Here is a 21,545-nt window from a genome sequence, read left to right as displayed (position 1 = left end):
GCTATTTCATTATTTTAGAAATAATGTGGCTGCATGCATAAAGATCACAGGTATTCTTCCCTTGAAAGTCATTAGTTTCAATTCAGTTTCCTTCTACTTACTTTTGCCAGAGATGTTATTAAATATAAAAATGGCCAATGAGTTTCGTTCATTTAGAAATAATGCGGCTGCATGCATAAAGGTCACACAGGTATTCTTCCCTTGTAAGTCATTAGTTTCAATTCAGTTTCCTTCTACTTACTTTTGCCAGAGATATTATAAAATATAAAAATGGCCAATGAGTTTCATTCATTTAATTTCCTATGTCGTTAAAGGCAGATCTATGAAAAGCCTAACTGACATTAAAGTTGATTATCTCACAGCCAGAGAGAGAAGATTATCAAAAACTAATGGTTGATCTTCAAACTGGAAATATTAACCCTGTGAGGAAGTAGCTTAATTTACATTCTATGAACAAAATATGTGTTGTGAAATCAGTAACATATGAGAAGAGAATATATGTTGATTTGCACTTTTGAAAGTAAATATGTAATAATATATTCTGATTTTAAACCATTTATATAGAACTGTTGGAAACAATGATTTTGTTTTATAATTCTTGTTTTAAAATGTTCTCTATAAAATATTTTTCAGAGAAATATTTCAAGACTCTAAATTTAAAGCAGTTGATGAGAGATGCAGACAAAGACCATCAAAGGCGAAGATTAAATCTCATCCTCAGTGTGTTTTTATTTCTCGTAATTTTCATACTGGAAGATTCCAATCACAGGTAATGTGTAATATTTTATAGCAATCTTTTCAAATAATTTCTTGTGACACCATGTCATTAGCATTGTTGTCTTTATTTTAATTATCCACTACTGTTTTTAAATTTGAGGGACAATAACATGGAGATAAATTTAAATTACCCAAACTAGTTAGAGTTTATATTATAGGAAATTGAAAGGCTAAGTGAAAATGTCTCCTGTAGTTGCTTCCCTATATCTCTAGCTTGAGAACCTGCATTCCCCATATTGCAGTTGTTATAGGCTTGAAGATAAATGGCATAAGAAAAGCAAAGCAAAATTGCCAAGCCTATGAAAAGAAAGAGATTTGGACATAAGAGGATACTCAGATAACCAAAAAATCTAATCAAACCAACTAATTGAAATGAAATACAGTTTAACAAGGGTTTATTAAGGCTTCATTACATTCTGAGCTCTTGGCCTTCCCTGTTGATAGTGATATGAACCTTACCTTCAAAGTGCTAGTGTAGTACAAGTGGAAAAGACTGACACATAATTAACTTTCTGTTATATGGTATCAAAATAGTGTTGTATGGACAAAGTAAAACAAGGGAGACACCAGTAGAAATTTAAAATTATGGTATAGCTAAACAATGTTTTATTAATGTTTTTGGATTCCATGTCTAATATATTCTTCCTTTTTCTGTTATATTTCTGAGCCTCATCCAGATTGGTGCATATACTGATTATTCATTGTTCTTTTTATTATGTGGTGTTCTGTTATATGAATATGTCAAGTTTTATGTTATAAACATTTAAATTGTTTTCAGCTGTTTTTTTAAGGAAATTTCCATGGTGAATGTACCTAACATTGGAATCACTGACTCATGGGATTTGTGCATGTTAAAAATTATTAGATAAATTCAAATTATTTTCCAAAGCAGTTCTCTCAACATACATTCCCCTAAGGCATATAAAATTGCTAGGATTGCTCCATATCAACAAGACCTGATATTTTTAGGCTACTAAGTTTTTAACAATCTGATGGATGTGTAATAGTATCTCACTATAACTTTCTCTTAGTAGACTTTATTTTTCCAAGAGGTTTTAGGCTTACAGCAAAACTAAGGAGGAAGTATAGCATTCTCATATACTCCTTACCCCTACTCAAGTACAGCCTCCTCTACTATCAACATCCTGCACCAGAGTGGTACAGTTGTTACTCCTGATGAATCTACATTGAGACATCATCACCCAGAGTCCATTGTCTGTTACAATTCACTCTTGAATCCAGCATTCTAAGGGTTTTGATATGTATATAGTGACAGAAACACACACACACATACACACACACAGAAAAACAGGGACAGACGGAGAGAGATATGTGGGCAACATTATATTAATAGCATCACACACAATAGTTTTACTACCCTAAAGATCTTGTTCCATGCTTGTTCAAAGGAAGGATCATCCAACCAGCAGTCATTTAGCTGTTTCCATGTTTCCAGCCTATTCTAGGATGTCGTATAGTTGGAATCATACAGAATGTAGCCTTTTCAGGCTTCTTTTTCTTATTAATATGCATTTAAAGTGCTCTCTGTCTTTTCAAAACTTGATATCACATTTCCTTTGGCACTGACTAATATTCCATTGTATGGATCTGTTGTTGGTCAGTGGTGTCCGACTCTTTGCAAACCCATGGACTGCAGCACACCAGGTTTCCCTGTCCTTGACCATCTCCCTAAGTTTGCTCAAACTTATGTCCATTGAGTCAGTGATATCATCTAACCATCTCATCTTCTGTCATCCCCTTCTCCTCCTGCCTTCCATCTTTCCTGGCATCAGAGTCTTTTCCAGTGAGTTGGCTCTTCACATCAGATGGCCAAAAGTATTGGAGCTTCAGCTTCAGCATCAGTCCTTCAATGAATATTCAAGATTGATTTCCTTTAGGATTGACTGGTTTGATCTCCTTGCAGTCCAAGGGACTCTCAAGAGTCTTCTCCAACACCACAGTTTGAAAACATCAATTCTTCAGTGCTCAGCCTTCTTTATGGTCCAACTCTCGCATCCATATATGACTACTGGAAAAACCATAGCTTTGACTATGTGGACCTTTATCAGCATAGAATGTATGGATCTACCACCTGAACTGCCTGACAAAGTAGCTGTACCATTTTGCATCCCCACCAGCAATGAATGAGAGTTTCTGTTGCTCCACATCCTCACCAGGACTTAGTGGTGTCAGTGTTGTATTTTCACCATTGTAATAGGCATATACATATAGCTGAGCTATTTCAAATCCTAAAAGATGATGCTATGAAAGTGTGGCACTCAATATGCCAGCAAATTTGGAGAACTCACCAGTGGCCATAGAACTGGAAAAGGTCAGTTTTCATTCCAATCCCAATGAAAAGCAATGCCAAAGAATGCTCAAACTACCACACAATTGCACTCATCTCACACACTAGTTAAGTAATGCTTAAAATTCTCCAAGCCAGGCTTCAACAATACATGAACTGTGGACTTCTAGATGTTCAAGCTGGTTTTAGAAAAGGCAGAGGAACCAGAGATCAAATTGCCAACATCCGCTGGATCATCAAAAAAGCAAGAGAGTTCCAGAAAAACATCTACTTCTGCTTTATTGACTATGCCAAAGCCTTTGACTCTGTGGATCACAATAAACTATGGAAAATTCTGAAAGAGATGGGAATACCAGACCATCTGACCTGCCTCTTGAGAAATCTGTATGCTGGTCAGGAAGCAACAGTTAGAACTGGACATGGAACAGACTAATTCCAAATAGGAAAAGGAGTACGTCAAGGCTGTATATTGTCACCCTGCTTATTTAACTTATATGCAGAGTACATCATGAGATACGCTGGGCTGGAGGAAGTACAAGCTGGAATCGAGATTGCCGGGAGAAATATCAATAACCTCAGATATGCAGATGACACCACCCTTAAGGCAGAAAGTGAAGAAGAACTAAACAGCCTCTTGATGAAACTGAAAGAGGAGAGTGAAAAAGTTGGCTTAAAGCTCAACATTCAGAAAACAAAGATCATGGCATCCGGTCCCATCACTTCATGGCAAATAGATGGAGAAACAGTGGAAACAGGGACAGACTTTATTTTGGGGAGCTCCAAAATCACTGCAGTTGGTGACTACAGCCAAGAACTAAAAAGACGCTTACTCCTTGGAAAGAAAGTTATGACCAACCTAGACAGCATATTAAAAAGCAGAGACATTAGTTCGCCAACAAAGGTCCATCTAGTCAAGGCTATGGTTTTTCCAGTAGTCATGAATGGATGTGAGAGTTGGACTATGAAGAAAGCTGAGCACCGAAGAATCGATGCTTCTGAACTGTGGTGTTGGAGAAGACTCTTGAGAATCCCTTGGACTGCAAGGAGATCCAACCTGTCCACCCTAACGGAGACCAGTCCTGGGTGTTCATTGGAAAGACTGATGTTGAAGTTGAAACACCAATACTTTGGCCACCTGATGAGAAGGGCTGACTCATTTGAAAAGACTCTGATGCTGGGAAACATTGAGGGCGGGAGGAGAAGGGGACGATAGAGGATGAGATGGTTGGATGGCATCACCAATTCAATGGACATGAGTTTGAGTAAACTCCGGGGATTGGTAATAGAAAGGGAGGCCTGGCGTGCTGCAGTCTGTGGGGTTGCAAAGAGTTGGACCTGAATGAGCTACTGAACTGAATAGGCATGTAATTGTTTTAGTTGTTTTTATTTTTCATTTCCCTAATAATATATGATGCTAATAATCTTTTCATATGTTCATTTGCCATCTGTATATCTTCTTTGGTGAGGTGTCTGTTCAGATCTTTTGCTCAATTTTTAATTGGGTTGTTCGTTTTATTATTGTTGAGTTTTAGGGGTTCTTTGTACATTTTGAATAACAATCTTCTATCAGATATATCTTTTCCAAACACTTTTAACTGGTCTGTGTCCTGTCTTCTCATTCTCTTGATATCTCACTATAGTGTTAATTTGTATTTTCCTGCCAAAAAATGAAGTGATTGTCTTTACTAAAGATCATTGGCCATTACTCATTTCTCTTATGTAAAATGCCTGTTCAGATTTTTTACCCCTTTTTCTATTTATCTTTTTTCATGAAACTTTAAAAGTTTATATTAATATAAATTTATATGTATTAATATAAATTATATAAATATTATATAAATGGATACCTATTCCTTTGTCAGTTATGTGAATTTTGATACCTTCATCCACTTTTGGCTTTTGTTTTCACTGTTTTTTAAAGTGAAGTATAGTTGACTTACAATATTGTGTTACTTTCAGGTATCCAACAAAGTGATTCAGCTTATATACATATATTTATTATACATTAAATTTTCAGATTCTTTGCCATTATAGGTTATTAGAAGATAATAATATAGTTCCCTGTGCTATTCATTAAATCCTAGTTGTCCATCTATTTTATATATAGTGGTGTATCTCCGCTAATCCCATACTCTTTTTTTAATAATTATTTGTTTTGTTTTTTAATTAAATTAATTTATTTTAACTGGAGGCTAATTACTTTACAATATTGTAGTGGTTTTTACCATACATTGACATAAATCAGCCATGGGTGTACATGTGTTCCCTATCCTGAACCTCCCTCCCACCTCCCTCCCCATCCAATCCCTCAGGGTCATCCCAGTGCACCAGCCCTGAGCACCCTGTCTCATGCGTCAAACCTGCACTGGCGATCTGTTTCACATATGATAATATACATGTTTCAATGCTATTCTCTCAAATCATCCCACTCTCGCCTTCTCCCACAGAGTCCAAAAGACTGTTCTTTACATCTGTGTCTCTTGCTGTCTCACATATAGGGTTATTGTTACTATCTTTCTAAATTCCATATATATGCGATAATATACTGTATTGGTATTTTTCTTTCTGACTTACTTCACTCTGTATAATAGGCTCCAATTTCATCCACCTCATTAGAACTGATTCAAATACATTCTTTTTAATGGCTGAGTAATATTCCACTGTGTATATGTACCACAGCTTTCTTATCCATTCATCTGCTGAGGACATCTAGGTTACTTCCTTGTCCTGGCTATTGTAAACAGTGCTGCAATGAACACTGGGGTACACGTGTCTTTTTCAGTTCTGACTTCCATGGTGTGTATGCCCAGGAGTGGGATTGCTGGGTCCTATGGCAGTTCTATTTCCAGTTTTTAAGGAATCTCCACACTGTTCTCCATAGAGGCTGTCCTAGTGTGCATTCCCACCAACAATGAAAGAGGGTTCCCTTTTCTCCACACCCTCTCCAGCATTTACTGTTTGTAGACTTTTTGATAGCCTCCATTCTGACTGGTGTGAGATGGTACCTCATTGTGGTTTTGATTTGCATTTCTCTGATAATGAGTGATATTGAGCATCTTTTCATGTGTTTGTTAGCATCTGTATGTCTTCTTTGGAGAAATGTCTGTTTAGTTCTTTGGCCCATTTTTTGATTGGGTCATTTATTTTTCTGGAATTGAGCTGCATGAGCTGCTTGTATATTTTTGAGGTTAATTCTTTGTCAGTTGCTTCGTTTGCTATTATTTTCTCCCATTCTGAAGGCTGTCTTTTCACCTTGCTTATAGTTTCCTTCATTGTGCAAAAGCTTTTAAGTTTAATTAGGTCCCATTTGTGTATTTTTGCTTTTATTTCCAATATTCTGGGAGGTGAGTCCTAGAGGATCTTGCTGTGATTTATGTCAGAGAGTGTTTTGCCTATGTTTTTCCTCTAGGAGTTTTATAGTTTCTGGTCTTACATTTAGATCTTTGATCCATTTTGAGTTTCTTTTTGTGTATGGTGTTAGAAAGTGTTCTAGTTTCATTCTTTTACAAGTGGTTGACCAGTTTTCCAAGCACCACTTTTCTCCACTGTATATTCTTGCCTCCTTTGTCAAAGATAAGGTGTCCATAGGTGCATGGATTTATCTCTGGGCTCTCCATTTTGTTCCATTGATCTATATTTCTGTCTTTGTGCCAGTACCATACTGTCCTGATGACTGTAGCTTTGTAGATAGTCTGAAGTCAGGCAGGTTGATTCCTCCAGCTCCATTCTTCTTTCTCAAGATTGCTTTGGCTATTTGAGGGTTTTTGTATTTCCATACAAATTGTGAAATTATTTGTGCTAGTTCTCTGAAAAATACCGTTGGTAGCTTGATAGGGAGTGCATTCAATCTATAGATTGCTTTGGTTGGTATACTCATTTTCACTATATTGATTCTTCTGATCCATGAACATGGTATATTTCTCCATCTATTTGCGTCATCTTTGGTTTCTTTCATCAGTGTTTTATAGTTTTCTATATATAGGTCTTTTGTTTCTTTAGGTAGATTTATTCCTAAGTATTTTATTCTTTTCGTTGCAATGATGAATGGAATTGTTTCCTTAATTTCTCTTTCTGTTTTCTCATTGTTAGTGCATAGGAATGCAAGGGATTTCTGTGTGTTAATTTTATATCCTTCAACTTTACTATATTCATTGATTAGCTCTAGTAATTTTCTGGTGGAGTCTTTAGGGTTTTCTATGTAGAGGATCATGTCATCTGCAAACAGTGAGAGTTTTACTTCTTCTTTTCCAATCTGGATTCCTTTTCTTTCTTTTTCTTCTCTGATTGCTGTGGCTAAGACTTCCAAAACTATGTGAAATAGTAGTGGTGAGAGTGGGCATCCTTGTCTTGTTCCTGACTTTAGGGGAAATGCTTTCAATGGGTTTATCACATATGGCTTTTATTATGTTGAGGTATGTTCCTTCTATGCCTGCTTTCTGGAGGGTTTTTATCATAAATGGATGTTGAGTTTTGCCAAAGGCTTTCTCTGCATCTATTGAGATAATCATATGGTTTATATCTTTCAGTTTGTCAATGTGGTGTATCACATTGATTGATTTGCAAATATTGAAGAATCCTTGCATCCCTGGGGTAAAGCCCACTTGGTCATGATGTATGATCTTTTTAATATGTGTTGTTGGATTCTCTTTGCTAGAATTTTGTTAAGGATTTTTGCATCTACGTTCATCAGTGATATTGACCTGTAGTTTTCTTTTTTTGTGGCATCTTTGTCTGGTTTTGGTATTAGGGTGATGGTGGCTTCATAGAATGAGTTTGGAAATTTACCTCCCTCTGCAGTTTTCTGGAAGGATTTAAGTAGGATAGGTGTTAGCTCCTCTCTAAATTTGTGGTAGAATTCAGCTGTGAAGCCGTCTGGTCCTTTTGTTTGCTGGAAGATTTCTGATTACAGTTTCAATTTCTGTGCTTGTGATGGGTCTGTTAAGATTTTCTATTTCTTCCTGGTTCAGTTTTGGAAAGTTATACTTTTCTAAGAATTTGTCCATTTCTTCCAAGTTGTCCATTTTATTGGCATATAGTTGCTGATAGTAGTCTCTTATGATCCTTTGTATTTCTGTGTTGTCTGTTGTGATTTCTCCATTTTCATTTCTAATTTTGTTGATTTGATTCTTCTCCCTTTTTTTCTTGATGAGTCTGGCTAATGGTTTGTCTATTTTGTTTATCTTCTCAAAGAACCAGCTTTTAGCTTTGTTGATTTTTGCTATAGTCTCCTCTGTTTCTATTTTGCTTATTTCTACCCTAATTTTTATGATTTCTTTCCTTTTACTAATCCTGAAGTTCTTCATTTCTTCTTTTTCTAGTTGCTTTAGGCGTAGAGTTAGGTTATTTATTTGATTTTTCTCTCATTTCTTGAGGTAAGCTTGTAATGCTATGAACCTTCCCCTTAGCACTACTTTTAAGTGCTAGGTTTTGGGTTGTTGTGTTTTCATTTTCATTCATTTCTGTGCATATTTTGATTTCTTTTTTGATTTCTTCTGTGGTTTGTTTGTTATTCAGAACCATGTTGTTTAACCTCCATATGTTTGTATTTTTAATAGTTTTCTCCCTGTAGTTGACATCTAATCTTACTGCATTGTGATCAGAAAAGATGCTTGGAATGATTTCAGTTTTTTTGAATTTATCAAGGCTAGATTTATGGCCCAGGATGTGATCTATCCTGAAGAAGGTTCCACGTGCACTTGAGAAAAAGGTGAAGTTCATTGTTTTGATTTGAAATGTCCTATAGATATCAATTAGGTCTAACTGATCCACTGTATCATTTAAAGTTTGTGTTTCCTTGCTAATTTTCTGTTTAGTTGATCTATCCAGAGGTGTAAGTGGGGTATTACAGTCTCCCACTTTATTGTGTTACAGTTAATTTCCCCTTTCACACTTGTTAGCATTTGCCTTACATATTGCAGTGCTCCTATGTTGGGTGTGTATATATTTACAATTATTATATCTTCTTTTTGGATTGATCCTTTGATCATTATGTAGTGTCCTTCTTTGTCTCTTTTCATGGCCTTTATTTCAAAGTCTATTTTATCTTTTTTTTTTTTCTTTTCTTTTTTTTAGTCTATTTTGTCTAATATGAGTATTGCTACTTCTGGTTTCTTTTGGTCTCCATTTGCATGAAATATCTTTTTCCAGCCCTTCACTTTCAATCTGTATGTGTCCCTTGGTTTGAGGTGGGTCTCTTGTAGACAGCATATACAAGGGTCTCGTTTTTGTGTCCATTCAGCCAGTCTTTGTCTTTTGGTTGGGGCATTCAACCCATCTAAGGTAATTATTGACAAGTATGATCCTGTTGCCATTTGCTTTGTTGTCTTGGGTTCAAGTTTATACACCTTTTCTGTGTTTCCTATTTAGAGAAGATCATTTAGCATTTGTTGAAGAGCTGGTTTGGTGGTGCTGAATTTTCCTCAGCTTTTGCTTGTCTGTAAAGCTTTTGATTTCTCCTTCATATTTGAATGAGATCCTTTCTGGGTACAGTAATGTGGGTTGTAGTTTTTTCTCTTTCATCACTTTAAGTATGTCCTGCCATTCCCTTCTGGCCTGAAGAGTTTCTATTGAAAGTTCAGCTGTTATCCTTATGGGAATCCCCTTGTGTGTTATTTGTTGTTTTTCCCTTGCTTAATATTTGGTCTTTGTATTTGAGCTTCATTAATTTGATTAATATGTAAATTGGGGTGTTTCACCTTGGGTTTATCCTGTTTGGGACTCTCTGGGTTTCTTGGACTTGGGTGGCTATTTCCTCCCCCATTTTAGGGAACTTTTCAACTATTAGCTCCTCAAGTATTTTCTCACGTCCTTTCTTTTTGTCTTCTTCTTCTGGGACTCCTATGATTCAAATGTTGAGGCCTTTGACATTGTTCCAGAGGTCTCTGAGGTTGTCCTCATTTCTTTTAATTCTTTTTTCTTTTTTCCTCTCTGCTTCATTTATTTCCACCATTCTATCTTCCACCTCACTTATCCTATCTTCTGCCTCTGTTATTCTACTGTTGGTTCCCTCCAGAGTGTTTATGATCTCAGTTATTGCATTATTCATTATCTATTTTTTATTTCTTCTAGGTCCTTGTTAAACATTTCTTGCATATTTTTAATCCTTGTCTCCAGACTATTTATCCATTTTGTTTTCAAGATTTTGGATCATTTTTACTGTCATTATTCTGAATTCTTTTTCAGGTAGACTCCCTATCTCCTCCTCTTTTGTTTGGTTTGGTGGGCATTTATCATGTTCCTTTACCTGCTGAATATTTCTCTACCTTTTCATCTTGTTTAGATTGCTGTGTTTGGGGTGGCCTTTCTGTATGCTAGAAGTTTGTGGTTCCTATTTATTGTGGAGGTTCCTCCCTGTGGGTGGGGTTGGACGAGTGGCTTGTCAAGGTTTCCTGGTTAGGGAAGTTTGTGTCAGTGTTCTGGTGGGTGGAGCTGAATCTCTTCTCTCTGGAGTGCAATGAAGTGTCCAGTAGTGAGTTTTGAGGTGTCTGTGAGTTTGGTGTGACTTTTGGCTGCCTGTATTTTAATGCTTAGGGTTATGTTCCTGTGTTGTTCAAGAATTAGCTTGGTATGTCTTGCTCTGAAACTTGTTGGCTCTTGGGTGGAGCTTGGTTTCAGTGTAGGGATGGAGGCTTTTGGATGAGTTCTTGTCAATTAATATTCCCTGGAGTCAGGAGTTTTCTGGTGTTCTCAAGTTTTGGATTTAAGCCTCCTGCCTCTGGCTTTCCATCTTATTCTTACAATAGCCTCAAGACTTCTCCATCCATACTGCACCAATGATAAAACATCTCCTTTTGAAGACAATGGGCTGCCTTTCTGGGTGCCTGGTGTCCTCCACCAGCATTCAGAAGTTGTTTTGTGGAATTTGCTCAGCGTTCAAATGATCTTTCGATGAATTTGTCAGGGAGAAAGTGGTCTCCCCATCCTATTCCTCTGCCATCTTAGGACCCCCCCCACAAGGCTTCCCGCCTTTATGATCTCCACACCAGTCTCCAATCCCATACTCTTCATTTATCCCTCCTCCTACCCCTTCAACTTTCCCCTTTGGTAGCCATAAGTTTGTTTCTATGTCTCTGAGTCTGATTCTGTTTTTGTTTTCACTATTTTATGGTTTGTTTTGATGAACAAAAAAATTCTTTAACTTTTAATGTAACCTAATTTCTCAGCCCTTTCCTTTATTATTTATTTCTTTCCCTACTGCAGAGTCATAAAGATACTCTTCTATGTTGTCATCCAAGAGTTTTATTGTTTTGACTATATAGATCTTTAATCAATCTAGAATTCATTTCTGTGTTTGGTATAAATAGCAACCCAGTTTCACTTTTTCCCATATGTTTGCTCAATTGCCTAGTAGCACTTACTAATATTCTTTTGGGATTTTGAGGGAAACTCTAGTGCAATTTTAGATCAATTTGAGAAAACCTGGTTTTAATATCTTTAAATAAAGCTTTAAAATCTTTCACATCTTATACTAGCTTTTTTTAAAGTTCATTTTTCATTGAAGTATAGTTGAATTATAGTGTTATATTTATTACTACTGTACATCAAAGTGATTCAGTTATATATATGTATATGTGTGTGTGTGTATATATATATATACACACACACATTCTTTTTCATATTCTTTTCCATTATGGTTTATCACAGGATATTGAGCATAGTTTCCTGTACTGTACAGTAGGACTTTGCTGTTTATCCATTCTGTATATACCAATTTGCATCTGCTAATTCTAAACTCCCAGTCCAATCCTTTCCTGGCCTATACTAGTTTTTATTATTGGAAAACATTTTTTATGTTTTTATGATATGGTTTTTAAGTAAAGTATTTTGGAATGGTTTTCGATTTATAGAAAAGTGACAAAAGTAATACAGTATAGATTTGTCTTGTACTTTACCTATTTCCCCTGATGTTAAAAATCTTTTTGCCATGATATTTTTGTCAAAACTAAGAAACCAATGCGATGGACATGAGTTTGAGTAGACTCTGGGAGTTGGCAATGGACAGGGAAGACTGGCGTGCTGCAGTCCATGGGGTCTCAAGGAGTTGGACACGACTGAGCAACTGAACTGAACTGAACTGAAGAAACCAACATTGATACATCACTAGTAACCAAGCTCCAGACTTTATTTGGGTTTCACCAGCTTTTACATGAATTTCCTTTTGCTTCTTCAAGACCTAATCCAGGATAACACACTGCATTTATCTCTAATTTCTTCCACTCTGTGACTGTATCTACATCTTTCCTTCTTTTATCTGAGCCTTATAACTTTGAGGAGTACTGTCGTGTATGTTGTACATCCTCAATTTGGATTTATCTGATTTTTTTCTCATTATTATACTAGTTATGGATTTGGGGGGAAGAATACCACTGAAGTCAAATTTGATATGATTTTTAAAATATTTTATTGATGTATAATTACCAGCAATAGAATGCAAGACCTTAGGTGTTCCACTATTGTATATGCATTTAAACAACACTAAAAACAAGATACAGAATATATTTACACCTGAAAAAGTTTCCGTATGTCCCATTCCAGTCGGTTCCTCTAACCATTCCATGCAAGCACTTTCTGATTATATCAGCAAAGTTTAGTTTTAATCTGTGTCTGGATTTCATGCAAATGAATTGTATAATATATACCTTTTACAAATGGCTTTCACTTAATACAAATTTTTAGGATTCATCTATGTTAGTTTATATGTTAAAACTTTGTTCTTTCTATTGGTAAGTAGTGTTCTACTGTACTTTGGCCACCTGATGCAAAGAGCTGATTCATTGAAAAATACTCTTAGGCTGGAAAAGATTGAAGACAAAAGGAGAAAGGAGTGGCAGATGAAGGTTAGATAGCATCACCAACTCAATGGATATGAATTTGAGGAAACTCTTGGAGACAGTGAAGGACAGGGGAGCCTGGTGTGCTGCAGTCAATCCATGGGGTCACAAAGAGTTGGACACAACTTAGCGACTGAACAACAATTCCATTGTATGATTATATAATAATGTGTTTATGTATTCTTAGTGAGGGATATTTGAGGTTTTTTTTTCAGTTTTTGTCTAGTATGAGTAAGGCTTCTGTAAATATTTGTGTACTTTTAGTAAAAACTTTTGGTATTTTTCTTGGAAAAATACCTGGCATGGTAAAAGAAATTTGTATCTGTCTAATAAATATCTACCTGTCTAAGTTTGCAAAAATAGTCTATATTTTCTTTTGTCTTAGCTGTATAGTGTTGGGTTTTATGTTTAGGTCTGTGAAGTACAGGTCAAGTTGCATATCCAATTGTTCCAGAAAATTTTGTTAAAAAGACGTTCTTTCCCAATTGAACTAATTAGTCACTTTGAATGAAAATCAATCTACTGTATATGTATTGGGTTATTTGTTGAACTCTATATTCTTTTTAGAGAACTATTTGTTCTTAAACAATACTCTTCTGTCTTGATTGCTGTAGTGTTATGTCATGGAATCAAGTATAGTAAATCCTCCAACTTTGTTTTTCTTTGTTCAAGAATATTTTGACTATTCTAGGTGTGTTGTTTTTCCATATAATTTAGAAAGCAGCTTGTTTAGTTCTTTAAAAAGGCCTGCTTGAATTTTTATTGGATTGGGCATTGAATCTATAAGTCAACTTAGGAAGAATGGATATCTTAATATTATTGATTCTTCTAATCTATGAGGATATTATTCTTGTTGACTTCTTTAAACTTACTAATTTGATTTATTGAGCTAATCTTTTATTTTAGTTCATTGTTTTCAGTATAGAAGTCCTTCACATTTCTTTTTTAGATTTATTTGTAAGTATATGTATTTTTAATATAATTTTATTTATTTTTGGCTGCACTGGGTCTTCATCACTGTGCAGGCTTTTCTCTAGTTGTGGCAAGAGGGATTGCTGTTCGTTGTGGTGCATGGGCTTCTCACTGCAGTGGCTTCTCTTGTTGTGGAGTACAGGCTCTAGGACACGTGGGCCTCAGTAGTTGAGGCCCACAGGCTCAGCAGCTATGGCTCCCAGGCTTAGTTGCTCTGCAGCATGTGAGATCTTCCCAGACCAGGGATCAAACCCATCTCTCCTGCTTTGGCAGGTGGGTTCTTTACTACTGAGTCACCAGAGATGATAAGTAGTATTGATTTAAATTTTTTATTTCCCAATTTTTGTTGTTGGTAAATATAAATACAATTGATTTATCTTATTCTAAATTGAAAATCAAAAGTTGCAAAAAAATTACAAAGATGCCCTATATACCAATTACCCACTTGCCCAACGACAACACCTTATATAAGTATACTTTATGAAAAGTATACTTTTAAGTATACATTCTCAAAACCAGAAAATTTAGATTACAGACCTATTCAAAGTTTACCAATTTTTGCACATACTTACTCTTTGTTGTTTTTGTATATATTTCTATGACATTTTATCATATACATAGATTTGTATAACCACCATGACAATCAACATACAGAACTGTTCCATTACCATGAAGAAACTCCTTCATACTAGCCTTTATTGTCACACCCTCCCTCCTTTTCCTTAACCTGTGATTCTGTCCTCCATCTCTCTAATTGCCTCATTTCTAGAACTTTATATAAATGGAATCCTATAGCTTTATGGCCTTTTGAGCTTGGGTTTTCATCACATAGCATAATGCCCTTAACATCCCTCCATAGCATTGCATGTATCAATATTTTTTCTTTTTTAATTGCTGAGTAGTATAACATTGTGTGGATATACCACAGTTTGCTTAACCATTTATCCACTGGGGAATATTTGATTTGTTTCTAGTTGTGAGCTACTACAAGATAAGCATGCCATGATTGTTTGTGTACAGGTGTTTCTGAAAACATTAGTTCTAGTTCCTCTAGAATAAATTCCCAGGAATGCAGTTGCTGGATCATGCGGTAAGTGTATACTTTTTATTTGGCTGTGCTGGGTCTTCGTGCTATGCATGGGCTTTGTCTAGTTGCACTGAGCTGAGGGTATTCTCTAGTTGCTGTGCATGGGCTTCTCACTGCAGTGGCTTCTCTTTGTTGCAGAGCACAGGATGTAGGGTGTGCAGGTTCAGTAGTTGTGGTACACAGACTTAGTTGCCCTGTGGCATGTGGAATCTTCCCAGACCAGGGATCAAATCCATGTCCCCTGCATTGGCAGGCAGCTACTCAACGTTTGGACAACCAAGGAAGTCCCAATATGATTACTTTTAAAAGAAGTTCCCAGATTGATTTGCAGATGGTACCATATTACATACCCACCAGTAATGTGTAAGAGAATTGTGTTTCCACATCCTCATTATCATTTGATACTTAGCATTTTAAATGTTAGCCATTTAAATTTGTTTGTGTGTATGCCATTTCCTCAGTCGTGTTAAACTCTTTGCAATCCCATAGAGTATAGCCTGCCAGGTTCCTCTGTCCATGGAATTTTCCAGTTAAGAACTCTGGAGTGGGTTGCCATTTCCTCCTCCAGGGCATCTTCTGACCCAGAGATCGAACCCATGTCTCCTGTGTATCTTGCATTACAGATGGATTCTTTACCCACTGAGCCATCAGGGGAAGCCCATTTAAATATGTTTAGTGATTTTAATTTTTATTTCTTTAATGGGCAATGATGTTGAACAGCTTTTCATATTTTTATTTGCCATCATGTATCTTCTTTGGTAAAGAGTCTCTTCAGCTTTCTTGTGCATTTTCTAATTGGATTATCTTTCTGATTAATTTAGAGTGTATATTCTGTATACAAGTCTCTCTTGTCAGATATGTGATTTACAAATATTTTCCCCCAATTGATGACTTGTGCTTTCATCTTGTCAACAGAGGAGTTTGCAAAGCATATGTTTTTATTTATCCATTTTTCCTTTTTGCTTTGTTTTTATTGAAGGATGGTTGATTTACAATGCTGTTTCAATTACTGCTATACAGAAAAGTAATTTAGTTATACACATTTGTGTGTGAGTGTGTGCTCAGCCGCTCTGTACTCTCTTGACTCTTTGAGACTGTATGGACTGTATCCTGCCAGGCTTCTCTGTCCATGGAATTTTCCAGGCCAGAATACCAGAGTGGGTTACCATTTCCTACTCCAGGGGATCTTCCCAATCCAGGGATTGAACCCACATCTCTTTCATCTCCTGCATTGGCATGTGGATTCTTTACTACTGCACCACCTAGGAAGTCATAGCAAAATGATTTAGTTATGAATATATACACATTCTTTTTAATATATTTCTTCCATTGTGGTTTATCATAGTATATTGAATATAGTTCTCTGTGCTATACAAAAAGACCTTGTTGTTTATCTCTTCTATGTATGAAAGCTTACATCTGCTAACCCCAACCTCCCGTACCATCCCTCCCTCATAATTCCTCCCCTTTGGCAACCACTAGTCTGTTCTGTATGTCTGTGATTATGTTTTTGTTTCATAGGTTCATTTGTGTCATATTTTAGATTCCACATAGCAGTAATATCATATGGTATTTGTCTTTCTCTTTCTGACTTGCTTCACTTAGTATGATAATCTCTAGTTGCATCCATGTTGTTGCAGATGGTATTATTTCATTATTTTTATGACTGAGTAGTATTCCATTGTATGTATGTACCATGTCATCTTTATCCATTCATCTGTCATTGGACATTTAAGTTGTCTTCATGTTTTGACTATTATGAATAGTGCTCCTATGAACATAAGGGTGTGTGTACTTTTTTGAACCATAGTTTTGTCTGAATATATGCCCAGGAGTGTGATTGCTGAATCATATGGTAATTCTGTTTTTAGTTTTTTGAGAAACTTTCATACTGTCTTCTATCAGTGACTGTACCAACTCACATTCCCACCAACAGTATAGTGGAGGGTTCCTTTTTCTCCATATCCTCTCCAGCATTTGTTATTGTAGACTTTTTAATGATGGCCATTCTGATTGGTGTGAGATGGTACCTCATTGTAGTTGATTTGCATTTCTCTAATATTAGCAGTATTGAGCATCTTTTCATGTGCCTACTAGCCATCTTTATTTTTTCCTTGGTGAAATGTCTGTTTAGGCCTTCTGCTCATTTTTCAATTGGGTTGTTTGCCTTTTTGTTGTTGAGTTATACATTTTTCATTTTTGGATCATGGTTTTAGTGTCATATCCAAGAACTCTTAGCCTAACCCTAGGTCACAAGAATTTGCTTCCAAATTTTCTTCTAAAAGTTTCTTAGCTTTAGGTTGTTTTTTTTATATTTAATAGCTTTACTGGTATAGTTCACATAATGTATAATTTGCCTTTTTAAAGTGTATACTTCAGAAATTTTTAGATATTCACAGAGTTGTAGAACAGCCTTCACAATCAATTTAGAATACTTTTATCACCTCTAAAAGAAACTCCATACCCTTAGCAATCACTGACCCTCCATTTTCCTCCAATCCTCCTAGGCCTAGACAAATACTAGTCTGCTTTCTATATCTATAGACTTGTTTATTCTGGAATTTCTTATAAATATGCAATATATGGTCTCTTGTATCTACCTTTTCATTTGACATAATGTTTTCAAGGTCCATCCTTGTTATTACATATATCAGTATTTCATTCTTTTTCATGGCTGAATAATATTCCATTGTATGCCTATATCATATTTTGTTTATCCATTTATCAGTTGAAAGATGTTTGAGTTGTTTATACTAGGTTGGTGAAAAAGTAGTTGTAGTTTCAGATGTGAATTTTAAATCATTATAACTAGGCTCAAACAGCTCTTTATTAATCAAAATAAGAACCATTAAAATCAGCACATTTTTCCCAATGAGAGATAAGTTTGTTTATTCCTGTCGTGCAAAAATCCATGTTTCGGGATTCAACAAACTTGGAAAGTATTTTCTGCCTCCTGCAGGTTGTGGAAGCATTTTTCCCTGCAAAAAGTTGTCAAGATGCTTGAAGAAGTGGTAATCAGTTGGCAAGAGATCAGGTGAATATGGCAGATGAGGCAAAACTTTGTAGCCCAATTCATTCAACTTTTGAAACATTGACTGTATGATATGTGATTGGGTGTTATTGTGGAGAAGAATTGGTCCCTTTTTTGGTGGCCAGTGCTGGCTGTAGTTAGTTAGTTAGTTCAGTCACTCAGTCGTGCCCGACTCTTTGCGACCCCATGGACTGCAGCACGCCAGGCCTCCCTGTCTATCACCAACTCCCGGAGTTTACTCAAACTCATGTCCGTTGAATTGGTGATGCCATCCAACCATCTCATCCTCTGTCATCCCCTTCTCCTCCTACCTTCAATCTTTCCCAGCATCAGGGTCTTTTCAAATGAGTCAGCTCTTCGCATCAGGTGGCCAAAGTATTGGTGTTTCAACTTCAACATCAGTCCTTCCAGTGAATATTCAGGATTAATTTCCCTTCAGGATGGACAGATTGGATCTCCTTGCAATCCGAGGGATTCTCAAGAGTCTTCTCCAACACCACAGTTCAAAAGCAGCAATTCTTCAGCGCTCAGCTTTCTTTATAGTCCAACTCTCACATCCATATATGACTACTGGAAAAACCATAGCTTTGACTAGACAGACCTTTGTTGGCAAAGTAATGTCTCTGCTTTTTAATATGCTGTCTAGGTTGGTCATAACTTTTCTTCTAAGGAGCAAGCGTCTTTTAATTTCATGGCTGCAGTCACCAACTGCAGTGATTTTGGAGTCAAAAAAACTGAAGTCTCTCACTGTTCCCATTGTTTCCCCATCTATTTGTCATGAAGTGATGGGACCAGATGCCATGATCTTAGTTTTCTGGATGTTGAGTTTTAAGCCAACTTTTTCACTCTCCTCTTTCACTTTCATCAAGAGGTTGTTTAGTTCTTCTTCGCTTTCTGCCATAAGGGTGGTGTCTGCATTATCTGAGGTTATTGATATTTCTCCTGGCAATCTTGATTCCAGCTTGTGCTTCATCCAGCCCAGCGTGTCTCATGATGCACTCTGCATATAAGCTAAATAAGCAGGGTGATAATATGCAGCCTTGACGTACTCCTTTTCCTATTTGAAATTAGTCTGTTGTTCTATGTCCAGTTCTAACTGTTGCTTCCTGACCAGCATACAGAATTATCAAGAGGCAGGTCAGGTGGTCTGGTATTCCCACCTCTTTAAGAATTTTCCGCCATTTGTTGTGATCCACAGCCAAAGGTTTTGGCATAGTCTATAAAGCAGAAGTAGATGTTTTTCTGAAACTCTCTTGCTTTTTTGATGATCCAGCAGATGTTGGCAATTTGATCTCTGGTTCCTCTGCCTTTTCTAAAACCAGCTTGAACATCTAGAAGTTCATGGTTCACGTATTATTGAAGCCTGGCTTGGAGAATTTTGAGCATTACTTTGCTAGCATGTGAGATAAGTGCAATTGTGTGGTAGTTTGAACATTCTTTGGTATTGCCTTTCTTTGGGATTGAAATGAAAACTGACCTTTTCCAGTCCTGTGGCCACTGCTGACTTTTCCAAATTTGCTGACATATTGAGTGCCGCACTTTCACAGCATCATCATTTAGGATTTGAAATAGCTCAACTGGAATTCTATCACCTCCACTAGCTTTGTTCATAGTGATGCTTCCTAACGCCCACTTGACTTCGCATTCCAGGATACTGGCTCTAGGTGAGTGATCACACCATCGTAATTATCTGGGTCATGAAGATCTTTTTTATATAGCTCTTCTGTGTATTCTTGCCACGTCTTCTTAATATCTTCTGCTTCTGTTAGGTCCATACCATTTCTGTCCTTTATTGAGCCCATCTTTGCATGAAATGTTCCCTTGGTATCTCTAATTTTCTTGAGGAGACCTCTAGTCTTTCCCATTCTATTGTTTTTCTCTATTTCTTTGCACTGATCACTGAGGGAGTCTTTCTTATCTCTCCTTGCTATTCTTTGGAACTCTGCATTCAAATGGGTATATCTTTTCTTTTCTCCTTTGCTTTTTGCTTCTCTTCTTTTCATAGCTATTTGTAAGGCCTCCTCAGATAGCCATTTTTGCTTAGATAAAGATGATAATTGCGACTTCCTTCAAAAGGTCCCATGCATGCACTGCTACACTCAGTGCCCCTAACCCTGCAACAGGCCACCACCGCCCCACGCCTCCACCGGAGACTTCTGGACACTCATGGGCAAGTCTGGGTCAGTCTCTTGTGGGGTCACTGCTCCTTTATCCTGGGTCCTGATGTGCACAAGGTTCTGTTTGTGCCCTTTAAGAGTCTATTTCCCCAGTCCTGTTTAAGTTCTGGCAGCTCTATGGTGGGGTTAATGGCGACTTCCGCCAAGAGGGCTTATGCCATACCCAAGTCTGCTGCACCCAGAGCCCTTGCCTATGTGGCAGTCTACTGCTGACCCAAACCTCCACAGGAGACACTCAAACACAGTTCTGTTTCAGTCTCTGTGGGGTCTCTGGGTCCTGGTGGGCACAAGGTTTGTTTGAGCCCTCTGACCATCTCTGGCAAATATGGGGTTTGATTCTAAATGCAATTTCGCCCTTCCTACTGTCTTGCTGGGGCTTCTCCTTTGCCTTGGACATGAGGCATCTCCTCAAAGTTGCTCCACTTTTTTTTTGTTGACCAATCTGGCTGTAGGCTTTACAGTTTTCAGTGCATCTAATTGATCTGTCCCTTGGACTGCAAGGAGATCAAACCAGTCAATCCTAAAGGAAATCAGTCCTGAATGTTCATTGGAAAGACTGATGCTAAAGCTGAAACTCCAATAATTTGGCCACCTGATGAATAGAGACCTCCTCAAGAAAATTAGAGATACAAAGGGATCATTTCATGCAAAGATGGGACGATAAAGGACAGAAATGGTATGGACCTAACAGAAGCAGAAGATATTAAGAAAAGGTGGCAAGAATACACAGAAGGACTATACAAAAAAGATCTTCATGACCCAGATAATCATGATAGTGTGATCACTCACCTAGAGCCAGACATTCTGGAATGCGAAGTCAAGTGGGCATTAGGAAGCATCACTACAAAGCTAGTGGAGGTGATAGGATTCCAGTTGAGCTATTTCAAATCCTAAAATATGATGCTGTGAAAGTGCTGCAGTCAATATGCCAGCAAATTTGGAAAACTCAGCAGTGGCCACAGGACTGGAAAAGGTCAGTTTTCATTTCAATCCCAAAGAAAGGCAATGCCAAAGAATGTTCAAACTACCACACAGTTGCAGTCATCTCACATGCTAGTAAATTCACTCACACGCTCAAAATTCTCCAAGCCAGGCTTCAACAATATGTAAACTGTGAACTTCTAGATGTTCAAGCTGGTTTTAGAAAAGGCAGAGGAACCAGAGATCAAATTGCCAACATCTGCTGGATCATCAAAAAAGCAAGAGAATTCTAGAAAAACATCTATTTCTGCTTTATTATCAGTATAGATTCATGGCTTTCTATTTTATTTAGCAGATTATAATCCATCACTATTATTAATTTGTTGCTCAAATTAAACTTAACCAGTGAGCCACTTGTTCAAGGTTATTCCTCTGTCTTTTT

General features: G+C 36.9%; 1 protein-coding gene across 1 annotated transcript in view; it reads left to right on the top strand.

Annotated features, from left to right (window-relative positions):
* C2H1orf185 (chromosome 2 C1orf185 homolog) overlaps nt 1-21,545 on the top strand; it is a 160,766-nt gene that overhangs the window by 133,108 nt on the left and 6,113 nt on the right. The window contains exon 4 of the mRNA XM_043461366.1: nt 634-769. Coding sequence (XP_043317301.1) covers nt 634-769 — 136 coding nt within the window. The remainder of the gene's footprint in view (nt 1-633; nt 770-21,545) is intronic.

This window comes from Cervus canadensis, chromosome 2, assembly GCF_019320065.1.
Source record: "Cervus canadensis isolate Bull #8, Minnesota chromosome 2, ASM1932006v1, whole genome shotgun sequence".
Lineage (NCBI taxonomy): Eukaryota > Metazoa > Chordata > Mammalia > Artiodactyla > Cervidae > Cervus > Cervus canadensis.
This window is presented reverse-complemented; position numbering and strand designations above follow the sequence as displayed.